Source organism: Phaseolus vulgaris, chromosome 3 (assembly GCF_051622355.1).
Source record: "Phaseolus vulgaris cultivar YP4 chromosome 3, ASM5162235v1, whole genome shotgun sequence".
NCBI classification, from domain to species: domain Eukaryota; kingdom Viridiplantae; phylum Streptophyta; class Magnoliopsida; order Fabales; family Fabaceae; genus Phaseolus; species Phaseolus vulgaris.
In genome coordinates, this window is record NC_143500.1 from 48,133,624 (window position 1) to 48,147,425 (window position 13,802).

Consider the following 13,802-nt stretch of genomic DNA (forward strand, 5'->3'; position numbering starts at 1 on the left):
CAATTTTATTAATAAAAAATATATAATTTTAATCACACTTATCACATCATTTATAAATTTTCATAAATTATTTTACATTTTCTATTTTTTCTCTATGATAGAAGTATGCCTATTGTAAAGGATAAATTAGAGGCTATAATGTGAAGTTATAGGGTCTCCGAAAATAGTTTAGGTACCTAGGTCCAGAAGGAAATGACTTATCAAACTGTTGATAGGCTTGAGGTCTGTCGTCTTTTTTCTTACCCGTTTTACTACCGTTAGCACTTTTTTTTATATAGGAGAATATCCTTCAAATATTTCAATTTATTTATTTATTTTTTACTATAAACGATTGAATAAGTTGGTAACACTTAAAAAATGATTTGAAGTTTTTCTCTAAAATAAGATATTAAAACATTACAAGAGGAGTAATGATATGCAAATTAAAATAGTTTCTCTTCCTTTTCATTAAGATAAGTTATAGATAATAATATTCTTTTTAAAGTGTTTTTTATTAGTTAAAATTCACTACTAAAAAATTATTAAATAAAAATTAATATGAAAAATAAAAATAATTAATTATTATATTAATTAGATTAAATACTATTTTAAATATTAAAAAATTATTGAAAATTAAATTAGTTTTTATTATTAATAAATAATTTTAAATTGATATCTAATTAACTTTAAGATTTTAACTATTAATTTTATAATCTAAATAATTGATAATTAAAATATTTGTAAATAATTATATACAAATTTATAAATTATTTATTAATAATATAAATTAATATAGATGTAAATAATATTTTTTATTTTTAAAATAATATTTAATTTAATCAATATAACAACTAATTAATTTTTATCTTTAAAATTGATTTTTATTTTAATGATTTATCAAAAATATAACATGAATACTTTTATAATTCTAAAAATAAATTAACTAATAAAAATATATTAAAAAAATGTGCCAAAAATTATGTTAGTATTATTCTTCTTTACAAAAACAACTTAATGAATTTTTTTTGCCATTCTGTCAACTTTAACTGACAATTAAGAAGAGGATATATTTTCGTTTGCAAGGAACCAAATTGTTTGCCTTGTCTTTAATATCCTTAGACAAAAGTATCTCTACTTTATCTGAGATATAATTGATCTATCACTTTTGCAATGCTTTTTGGTTCATAACGGCTTTAAAACCATTGCAGAGTAAACCTGGCTATAATTAAAACATTTTGTTTTTTATCTCTTGAAACAATCCTTTCTCCTTAATCACTTCTCTTTGAATCACAGTGGGAAAAGAGTTAATCAGTAGGAATAAATGCAGTTGACAAATGGAAGAATGATAGACTGCTGCAGTGGATGGCGGAGACTTTGGATGGATCATACATAATGTGCTTCCTTGATTGAAGTGATATGGGTGGGGGAGGAACATGGATGCCTTAATAGACATTTGAGTTCGCCAGTTTATAATTTACGTCTTTACCAATCTCTCTATACTTAAATATCTTTAGTATACATCAAATACTTTTTTGACGGATCAAAATTGAAAGAGATTTAAAAATATGTTGGTATTATGACACCAACACGTTTAAAATGTATTAAGATTAGAACAAGATTAGTGAAACTAAACAATATAGAAATATTATCTTAGTCATTATCCAAACTTTAGTTTGACCTAATAATAATGGGTTCATGAACATATAAATAACTTTTTATCATATCCAAACTTTAGTTTGACCTAATAATAATGGGTTCATGAACATATAAATAACTTTTTGATAAAAAGGTACATTATTTTTATACATTAATCATACTGAACATTAAATACTGAATATTTACTTGAACGTCGAAACATTTTTTTGCGGGTGTTTTCTCAATCGAGAGTCATGGAGGCAAGTAGAGTTTAACTCAAGTGAAATAACAAGAGTAGAAGAAAGAAGAGTAAAGTAGTTTGACTCAAGAAGTATAAGATAAAAAGTGAACCGATCGATCGAAACACAATAAATAAAAATTCTTTCAGTCTATTTTTATACGAGAATATTTTTGATAGATAATATAGTATCGTAATATGGAAACTTGAGTGGTGCTTTTATATGGATTAACATAAAGGATAAATATGACTTACATATATAGTTACTATACTTTGATGTTACGATAGTAGTGTGCACATAAAAGAAATCATTTGTTAAAATATGGCTTAACATAAAGGGTAAACATGTTATGGAAGCTTGAGTTGTGTTACAAAGATGAACAAAACAAGACAATATTTAAGGAGAGTACTAGTTGCATGATGTCAAGCCATAATAAATTTGTCAAAAGAACACTGCTGAAAAGGTAATAGTTTGTGACAGAAATAGGTGTTTGAAAACAGGGAAATTGTTGATAGTATGTGCAATAATGTTGAATGCACAGCCCCAAAATTTGCTGCTGTTAACTTCTAGTATATCAGTTAACAAAAAGTACAGATAGTTGAAAAAAATGGTTACACATGTCCAATCAAGGCAAATTTCCATAATCTTCTTCTTTGTTCTAGTATACTACAGTTTCGAGTCACGTCGATGGACATCAACTAGAAATGACATGCATTTTCAGGAAGTGTACGACGTACTCCAATTTCCACAATCCACCATTCATAACATAACGTATGAAATTAACAGTTATCGCTCTCAAGTACTTCACTCTCCCAAATTATATGTACAAACAAAAATCGATTCCACTTAAAGTCCCCACATAAGAGATTATTTGAGGTTATCTTAAATGGTTAAGGTAACTAACTAGCTTTAAATTGAAAGAGAAAAACAAAAAGAATAAGGTAAAAAATACTAAATTTTATCGTCAGCATATTTTTCGTTTAGAAAATATTTAAATATGAAACTAAATAAAAGTAATATTTAGTGAAAATATAGAAAATAAAAAAAAGAGTAAAAAAGGTGGTGAATGAGGATGAAACGGAGTTGGTCTGATTTGTTGAATCCAATTGTTATGTTGGGTCATTGCGGTCACGTGGGTAAAGGGAAATAAGTATGATATGAGGAAGAAAAAAATAGCATGTAGTGTTGGTCTATCAAACATCAACGAACCTTTGGGGGACAATTATTAGCAGAAGAAGTCCGAATCAAAAGAAAGAAGCCACTAAGGTCACCTTTCGTTTCTCTTTTCCGATGGGGACTTTTTACTTCTATTCTATAGCCCAACTTCAATGTCAACCTATGCACTCTTCTTCTCCGGCCCACATTCAATTTCATCACCATCTCCCTCATCTTATCATCATATTTTACTCAAATCTTCTCCCTCTTAATCAATACATTCAACACTTCTATAAAATATTATTCTAAAGAAGTGCACACGAAGACACTCATTATTAATTTAAATTGAAGTATTTCATCAACTTAGTTTACTTTAATTTAAGAGTGAATAAAGTATTACTAATGCGCTTTAGAGTCTTTGATTTAAGAAGAGGCCTAATTTACTTTAAACGATAGACGGATAAATACAGAAAAGTCCAATGTCGGCTACTATTCGGCTTAATTCTTTTCAATGATCTATCTTATTTTTAAAGTATTCCCAGCAACGTACTCTTAACACATCTTTCGTTGCCTATCTAAATTTTACAAGTCACTAGCGTGGATCCACGTTTTATTTAGTACAGTTTTTTTTTTCTTCTTTTTCTGGTGAGATATCACCAAAGAATAAAAGGTTGAAACGGTTGCGTTTGCATTACTCTAACGAGTGGGGGGCATATGGGATTAAGATTTAGAGCAAAATCGGTTGAGTCAAAGCAGCCTAACCCATTGCCTAGACTCCGACCTCACTTTATGCTGCAAGGCTTCTCATTTATCTAGTCCTTCATCCAAGCTCACCTACATTCCTGTTCAGGTTGATAAAAGGCAGCATACGATGATACGTGTCCCTTTTCATTTCAAAATTGTATAGTTTGATCAAATGTCAAACACACATCTTTAAGTCACCCAAGAATATTCATAATCTAATTTTGGTGTATTCTTTTAGTATGCAGACATATCTGTCCATGTCTGGTAAAACAAAATTGCCTGATTGATGACATTACACTCACATGTTTATAGGAATACAAAATTACAAAATGCGATATATGATGAATATCTATTGATCTAATTTCAAGATACCAAATTATCAATGGAATGAACTGAGGTGGAAAACTTGGCAAGTTGGCTTGAAGGAAAACTTTGATGCAGCTTGCTCAAACTTCTTGGAGGCAGATTCATTTTCTTCCATGCTTCTATCAGTGAAAAATTGTTTCCACCAAGATGAAGACCGCATCTTAGCCTTCACAATGAAGCAGAATGATTATAAATCAGGATAAGAAAATGGTCTTCAAAAACAATATTACTACTACTAGTAAGGTGGTCTAAACTCAGGAAACATTTCTATTACTATTACCCTAATATTACGATACTGAGTTTCAAGCTAAATCAGTACGAGAAAATTATTAAACAAAAATTAATTTTAAAGAGTAAAAATAATTAGTTGTTATATTAACTAAATTAAATACTATTTTAGAGACTAAAAAAATTATTGGTTTCTAAATTAGTTTCTATTATTGATAAAATAGTTTCTAAATTGATATCTAATTAGCTATTGATGTTTTGCTACCAAATTTAGAATTTAAACAATTGGTAGTTAAAACCTTGATAACTAATTAAATACAAATTTAAAAACTATTTATTAGTAATAGAAACTAATTTAGAAACCAATAATTTTTTTAATCTCTAAAATAATATCTAATTTAGTTAATATAGAAACTAATTATTTTTAATCTCTAAAATTGGTTTCTATTTAATAATTTGCTAGTAGTGAAAATACAAAAACCACCATGAACGGACATTATTATACGGGTATTCAAGCAAGCTCAATCCGCATTTGTCAATAATGGTTTCAGATAATCCATGTCATTGCAAAATTGATATCAAAATTCAAAGATAAACTGTATTTAGCTACTCTAAGATTAAAAGTGTATTAGAAAATGAACTCTAGTTATAATCATACATTAGAACATCAATAATTAATAGTGATCAATTCCAGACACATAAATTATAAAGTTGTTTAAATCTCAAAGGAATATCCTCAATACGTATCATTTTAAAAGAACTAAATTGAAAGATAAGTAATAAGAACCTTTAGAGAAGCACACTATAAAACTAGTCGGTGTAATAGGAGAAAATGAACTGTAGTTATAATCCTATAGAACACCAATAGTTAATATTGTGATCAAATCCAGACACATAACAAATTATGAAGTTATTTAAATCTCTAAGGAATATCCTCCATATCATTTTAGAAGTGCTAAATTGAGAGAGAATTAATAAGAACCTTTCGAGAACCACATTGTAAAAGCTAGTCGGTGTAATTGGAGATACCACACCCTATGAATCCCCCACAACCATACCTTCAATGCGGGACTCAAGACTCATTACAGTTGGATCCTAACATCCCACCATGCTCCACAATCATCTCATCCCTTTGACTAAACCAAAGTGAACACTGCAATGTCAGTGTCAGCAACTACACCACTTATTCACAATTGATAAAAGTCTTAGGAAAACTGCAACACAAGCTAGTTGTTGTAGTTAGAGTCCAAGGCCATCTAAACCCCACACCAAAATTTCTACTTCCAATAAGGGACTCAAGTCCCGTAGCTTGTAATTAGATCTTAACATCCACCGTGTCCCTAGCCATCCCTTTGACTGGTTCCAAACTAACATCGCAATGTGTCACCACCTACAACACTCGTTTGCATCAGAGAAACATGGTGAGAACTCCGATACCAATTGATATGAACCGTAATAAAATCACACCACTAATACTAGTTGTTATAGTTGGAGTCTAAAACCCCAAAGCCAAAACAAAGTTATCAAAACTACAACTTAAATTGTAGGATCATACAATCCTGAGTTGGAGTGTCCCTAGCATGCTAAATTGTCCATGCGATAGTCATTGAGCGGGACTAAATCGGGATTATGATCTTCATCCTGAATTCACGGGATTGTCGATCCCCACTGTTTGACCCAGTTTTCAAAATCCCTAGATCTTTGTTCGGGGCACAAGCTTGGATTCTCTTGTTCTCACTTCATCTGCAACCAACAATCCTAAAATTTCTCTTTGCTGTTGCCACCAGCAACCATCCCACCACCCTTCGCAATTGCCATCACGTAGATACAAAATGCAAACTTCAAACACAGCTTCTGTACTCAGTTTCTTCTCTGCCTTCAATCACTCTCAATCTACACTTTCTATCAATCTCAGTCTCTGCTAAATTGGATTGGTCAATTATTTGGATATTATTATGAATTAAGTATGGTAATGACAATATTCTACCTAGGATCAGGAGGGAAGGTGAAAACTTGTAATTCGAAAATCACAACTTGCATAGTAAAATTCTACATACCTAAAATGCAAAACTATACATGTAGATATACATGATATGCATAAAAAACATATAAAGAAAACAACTTCCAAATCACACCATTGAACAACATTAATGAAATCCCATACTTCTAATATGGGACCTGAACCTCATACCTTGCAAATAGATCCTAACAATAATATTAGTAGGTCACTAGTGGTTAGACAAATAATACTTCCGCCCTTGACTGCCAAGCTCTAATGTAATTTTTATCATCTTATGATCAGTGTTCTTGAGATAATTTGGAAAAGGAATTCAACATCTGCTTATATCAGAACAATTTCTTGTTAAAAGAATAAAAAAATAATTTGTTGAAGCATAACTTCTGTAGATAAAATCGTCTTAGTGAAGATGCAACACCAAACAACATAACTAATAAAAAAATGGACAAGAAGACATCGGATTTTAATCAATGAAATTCAATTTAGAACATTTGAAAGAAGCAATACAAGTCTAATCAATAGAAAAGCGTATTAGAAAGGCATTAGACAAGCTGGAGAATGCGACTCACTGGGCGGCCAAATTTGGACAATTGTGCTATTTTAGCTCTCTGTTGACCTGGGTGACCTGAAAAGACAGCAAATTACCAAAATTACAGAAAGGTCAAGTACAGAAATAACATGATAAAGAAAAATATCATTCAAGAGTCTATTTGGAAATAGATCAAAAATGGTAATGATTTAATACAATTTTACATATAAAACTAATCCCTGAATATGCAATCCCTGTTTTTAAAGGAGTACCAACTCAACATAAAGTTAAAATCATTGAATAGCATATCCAAAATACAGAAACAATCATACTCTTGAATGGAAATTTAATTAGTTGGAAAATAGCTGCACCCATTGTTTGTGAGGTTACATTTATTCCAAAATGAAGAAGTACCTGTGAAAATAATAATGCCATCAGCAGATACCCTTGCTAGCTCAGGAAGAGTTTTGTTCATATATTTTGGAGACAGGTAATCCAAAACATCTGACACTATAACATGAGAAAAAGACTTTGCCCTATATGGTAAAGGGAATTTTATATCTGCAACACGTACAATGCCTTTCTGCACTAGAGCCTTGCAGTGCCTATCAACATCATCAATGTCATATGGCTCCACACCCCATGCTTCAATTTCCCCTTCACTTAACAATTTGGAGACCACTGAACAACTCTCAGGGCCTACATGCAAAACATTTTTCATGCTGCCACCATATGCATCCTTCAGAACAGGAATTGCACTTGGAATTTCCAAAGTGCATGAAAAATCACCTGCAAGAGAAAACAATGCTGAAATTTGTTTATAACAGAAGTTTAAGGAATGTCTTTCCAAAGACAATGCATGTAATTGAACAACTCTTTTTTTGTGAATCAAACACAGTTTGTCCTGTTTTGACCAGGATTAATCAACAAATTTAATAGGTGAGGTAAGAAGAAAGTACAAGTTTGTTCATTCTATTACACAGAAGCACAGAGCAAATATACGAGGCAGATTTTTCTTATGGATGTTATTAGTTTGGAAAGTAAAAAAATAGGGAAAGGAAAAACCAGAAAGGAAAAGAAGAGATGTAAGTTATAAAAATAAAAGGCATCTTACTACATGGTTTAGGGTCCTGAAATTTTTCGATTTGCAAGACAATCAGGCATATTGCAAATTAAAATGTTGCAATTTTATAAGATAGAGATTTATTTTTCTAAATCTAGTAAACCTCTTGTCATCATCCGTGCTCATGCTAATGTATGTTTCCAGTATAAACTTTGCCAACTGATAAGGTAGAAATATATAGAGACCCCCTTAAACCTTTTTCCGTCAACCCAGCTGCAGATGTATCAGCAGTGGTAAGGGATTGCACTACAACAAATTGTTGTAGTAGCTTTCCTTGTTGTCTTAATAATTTGTTCTGTATAGGGAATAAAAATGAATTTCGGAAGAGGATGCTAAGAACAAACCAGGGGTGCCTTTTATAGCATAACCAATGTCTAATTCATATGATCAGGTACTCAGAAGACTACAATCTACACTGATTATATAAAACCCAACATAAGGTCAAGTTCCTCCCTATGTAATTGGGTGTTAAATATTGATGGACAAACAAAAATATGGTACTAAAGATGATGAAGGTCTCTATAATGAGCATGATGATAAGCCGCTCTAGCAACCAGAGCCCTCAACTCATAGGAGATTCGTAACATCATATCCTGAAACTTTTCATGTTCCTTGGTGCATCCAGAATTAGCAACAAACTTGTTAAAATATGGATAATCACCTTATTACTTGCAATTGGCTATAATGATTTCCCAATGCATGGAACTAGCTCCAATTTTTATTAGCATTGTTTCTGGCTTAAGTTTCCGTAGCAAAGAAATGCTACTGCTTTTTATCTAGTCATATGGCTTCTAAAAACAAAAACAGCAATAAGCAACTAATAATTTTATACAAAGCAATCCCAATAACATTCTGAAGGCCTAGCGACATACTTACCTTCAATCCTGCTAAACACATTCTTTCTTCCTCCCAATAGACCTGTCCACTTGAAAATGTAAGATCAACCAGTACATAAAAACAAGTACAGTAAGTTACTTACATTTAGGCTAGTTTAGTATATCCATAAAAATGGGGTCTAAAATGTATTTAATTAGAATACACTAGTAGTATAAAAGGCATTTTTTACCCTATCATCCAATTACAAATTGGCATATTGACTTTTGTGCTACTAAAGTCAAAACTAGAAAGATTTCTAACTAATCGAGAGTGCAAAATCTTAAAGCTGATGATGTATCAAAATGAAACTAAAAAATAATCGAGAGATGATTTTCTCCGTGATTTCACATAAGAACTTCCCATCAATTGATTTGTCACCCCACCATTACAGACATAGAAATTAGCCATTAAAGAAAAAGAAACCGTAACATTAACAAGAACAGCCCATAGAAGCTTGTTACCTGACCCACCAAAAGCATAAATTATGAGAAGAATAGCTCCCTGAGATTTTCAATAAAAAATAAAAATGATTAACCTCATAAATTTATTACTACAACAGGATCAGCCCAATTCCCATGGGTGGATCCCATTCATCAAACAGCAGCCAAAAGGGGAAAAAGGGTGAGAAATTACCACGAGGAAAAGAGATATGTACAGTAGCGAGGAAGTTTTGGATTTGGAATTGAAGAGTCCCCAAAAACATCCATCACCACGTCTGGTGGAACTTGGTTGTCTCTTTCTCATTACTTCTTATTGTGCCTGCAAAACAAAGATCACCTCACCATTATTGGGAACGGAATGAAATTGAAGAAACAAGTGAGCAGTGATGAAAATGGAAATGAAACGAAATGAAAAGGGAGAGTGCAGCACCTTATTTTATTAGATGGCATTCATAACTTCATTGAACAATGAAGGAAGTTTAGAGATCTGAATCTAAATATACGAGAAAATAAGAGAGAGATGAGAAGCATAGCAATTGCTATTGCATTTGGATTACCTTACAAACACTAACTTCAACGATCCGCACTACTCTCATTTTCATTCTATTCTACAACGCCGCATTACAATAAAAAGTTTTAGTTTTATTTAAAGCAAAAATCATTCAAGCTTATAGTTTTTTTACCTCTTTTACAAATAAATATTTTCATTTTTAATTCATCTTCAAACTTTACCTCATTTAAAAAGAAATAATTTAAACCTTAGTTTTATTTTGATTGATTCTTAAATTTTATTCATTTTATAAATAAACATCTAAATTTTTTGAATTTATTTTACTTATTTCTTAAATTTATCAATCGTTTATATATTATTTTTTTCTAAGATGTTTGAGTTAAATCATTTATATTGTTTTTATTTTTATTTTTTCTCAAAATTGGATTTTCGTAAATTAAATGAGAATTTATAAGTAAAAGGAAAAATAAAATGATTCAAAAAAGTCAATTTAATTTTACAAATAATTTTAATTTATTAGATTTTAAATTGTTTATGTAGAAAATTGTAGTTTTGTAAAACTCTAGTACATGTTTATCCTGGAGGAATAAATGTTATTTTCGAACAACAATACAAGTCTTTAATTTTGTTTGTTAATTTATTTATTTTTTGAATATCTGATTATTCAATTGAAACCAAAAAAAACTAGATGAACTGAGCGAAAATAAAAAATATTCTAACAATTTGTAAGAATAATTCAATGATTTATAAAGCAACCATTTTAATTCAATCGATAAAGTCTATTTCAATAAATAAAAAAGAAATTAAAAAAAATGAAAAGAGTGATGAAATATTTTCATTTAATGCAAAATATTTAACTCGAACGTGTTAGAACACAAATGTTTATAAGAAATTGTTAAATTTTAATGATTAATTAGAATTTTAGATGTTTTATTATTTAATTATACATTTATTTATTATTATTATTATTATTATTATATATATATATATATATATTTAAAACTATTACATGAGAAGATTATATACAATTTCTTGGATTATCAGTGTATAATTTTATTTTTTTAATATAGGGCATGCTTTGACCAATGAGAGTGAATGATGAGTTCTATCTTCTTATTATTATTATTATTGAAGAGAACTATAGGGACTAAATTCATATTTTAAAGCGTAAAGGGGATTAAATTCATGTTTTAATGAGTGTTTAGTTAAGAAACAATAAAATTTGAGGACTAATTGGAATGAAATAAAGTTGAAGATGTTTATCATAAAAAGAGGTAGAATTTTAATATCAATTAACATAATTTATTAATAGACATTTAGGATAGTCGATCATTCGACATTTTGGATAATCAAAATTAATTTGACTCAATTAAAGAAGTGGTCATTCAACTTGTAACTCAAATGAACTTGATGGATATCGTCAAATCTGTACTTTCAACCTCAAAATATATTAACCATTCATGGGAGATCTTGCAGGGTGGAACCATATAGTACCAGACACAAGATACATCTTTCAAAAACCAAGACTTTTTTCGAATAAGTCAATTTATTTGGGATCCTCCGGATCCACTCTTTTTCTTATTCAAAGATGTCTTTTGTCTCTGTGTTTTCACATCGACAATTCTTTACAGATGAAGAGATGTCAAGGGAACTTCTTACTTCCCAAACAAATCTTCCTACATCTATATATAAAGATTGGTTTATCAAGAATATGCAAGAAAAGCTTCTTGAATTGTTGATTCATTGTCAGAGATGGCGTAGAATCAATAGTTCATCATCTAAAGGATTTTCCCCTTCTACTACTTTATCTAAGAGTTATTGTTAGAGATCTCACATCGACTAGAGATTAGACCCTTTCATTGTATATAAGTGGGTGCAAACCTCAACCCTATGAGCCGGTTTTATGGGGTTGAGTTAGGCTTAAAGTTCACTTCGTAATATGGTATCAGAGCCATTTCGAGCCTATCCTAGTGAGTATTTGTTGGACTTATCAAGCCACCTGCTATCGGGCCGTTATCGGACCACCCATAATATGTTATCCCACGCACGAGTTGACAGTCTCGGCGTGAGGGAGTGTGTTGGAGACCCTTATTTCTCTTCGTCTCAGGTCGATGGATCATCTCAATCGAAAGATCTCCTATATCGATAATATACATTCTAGTTGACTGAACCTAATTCAAATTATTTTGTTTCGAAGCAAAGAGATCCACGGAACAATTTGTCTTGGTAATATGTAAATGGGGAAAATTAAATGAAAAAAGAGAGAGCAAAACCTAATTTTCAGAAGTATCCCAAAAGGTAACTTTAGTTGAAGGTTGTTGTGAATGATTTGGTTGTCACAAGAGGAGAGAGAGTGAAAGTTGTGCTTTCAAGAAAAGGGAACATGGAAAGTTTGGGAGATGGATGTGTTGGGCTTATAGGAAAAGAGAAAGAATAAGGCAACTTGTGTGCAGGGCAAGATAGTTTTGTCAACAAATGAATCTTGCAAAGCAAATATGATTAAAAGAGAGAGCATAAACTCTACTAGCAAGAAAATTAAGAATAATGGAAGAAAAATTATCCATCCAATTTGCCATGATGCTATCACAAGGAATAATTAAGTGAACAGGAGTCTATACAACGTGACATGATGCTATCACAAGAAATAATCAAGTGAAAGGACTCGAAGTGATAGTGAAAATTTAACTTTTTTAGTGAAAAAAATTGTAATTGAAGAAGAGAAATAAAGACAGTACAATATTACTTTAATTGTTTTCTAGAAAAAAAATTATGATAATTAAAACGGACTATTCTATGTCGATTTTAAACTCATCATAGACGTAGACAACATTAAAAATATGTTGGGTTTAAAAAAGTCCTCATAGAAAATAATATTACTTTTTATGATAAATTATTACTTTTTATGATAAACAATATTTTAACTGAGATAAAATTGTTATTTTTTTATAATAAATAATATTTTAATTGGATTTTAGATTAAAGACAAACCCAGTCATAAGAAATAATATTTATTATGACAAATTTAGTAATAACCGTTATAAAAAAAGTATATTTTTTAAAAAAAATTGATACATTCATTTATTACAGTATTTTTTAAGAATTATTTGTTGCAATAAAATAATTGTAAATACTGTTATTACAGTATTAAAAATTAATTATTACAGATAAATTAATTAAGAATAGAGTAAATACTGTTAAAAATTACACTTGATGAATAAATAAAAATCAATACTAAAATAAATTTGAATAGAGAAAAGGAAGGGGAAATATAGTTGATGGGTTAAGGAAAATGGAAAAGTAGTTAGTAGAAATAGTAGATGAGGAAGGTGAGTGAAATGAGTTACCGTGGTTCAATAGCACTTCTGCTGGTGGCAAAGCAATTAACTTCAACTGTAGCTACTTCTGATCAGGAATTTCAAATTCATGCCAACAATAAAAAAAACCTGGACAACAGAACATTTAAAATCTAAACATTACTGAGAAAAGAAATGACTAACCTGGAACCCAGAAGGGCAATGCAGCAGGAATCTTGATGCAGTAGGAACCTAGAAGGCGAGGATCAAATAAAAGGAAAAGGAAATGATTAGATATCAAAATGAGTTATGAGCAAACCATGTTCTTGTTCGCATATATCAACAATGGCTTCATAATGCTTTGGGCATCATCTCGCGAAAAGAAAAAAAAAAACTATTCATTAATGTAATTGAAATATACAACAAAAATAGAATTAGGGAATTCAAACAAAAATTACGGAACCAGCGAAAATGGCGAAGTCCAGTTAGGATGGCAAGCACTGAGACGAAGAACATGAGCGGGAGAGAAAGGAGTGAATCTAAAAGTAAGATTTAACTTACTATAAAATTACATTTATTATGACGGTTAAAAATATAACATATGTACTAAATTCTTACTGTCTTTTTTAATTTAACTGTCGTAATAAATTTGTAATTTATTATAAAC

At 30.3% G+C, this 13,802-nt stretch overlaps 1 protein-coding gene across 2 annotated transcripts; it reads right to left on the reverse strand.

Annotated features, from left to right (window-relative positions):
• Positions 1-3,940: 3,940 nt before the first annotated feature.
• On the reverse strand, positions 3,941-9,951 carry LOC137808199 (putative pectin methylesterase CGR2). Of its 2 annotated transcripts, XM_068609184.2 has the most exons (8): positions 9,889-9,951; positions 9,762-9,787; positions 9,525-9,650; positions 9,353-9,392; positions 8,892-8,933; positions 7,307-7,681; positions 6,933-6,988; positions 3,941-4,284 (listed from the first exon to the last, which is right to left on the reverse strand). In XM_068609184.2, the coding sequence occupies exons 3-8, from the start codon at positions 9,633-9,635 to the stop codon at positions 4,132-4,134; spliced, it is 777 nt and encodes a 258-aa protein (XP_068465285.2). In that variant the 5' UTR covers positions 9,636-9,650; positions 9,762-9,787; positions 9,889-9,951; the 3' UTR covers positions 3,941-4,131. The 2 variants fall into 2 exon arrangements, with proteins under 2 accessions (XP_068465285.2, XP_068465286.2); XM_068609185.2 differs by lacking the exon at positions 9,762-9,787.
• Positions 9,952-13,802: the final 3,851 nt, after the last annotated feature.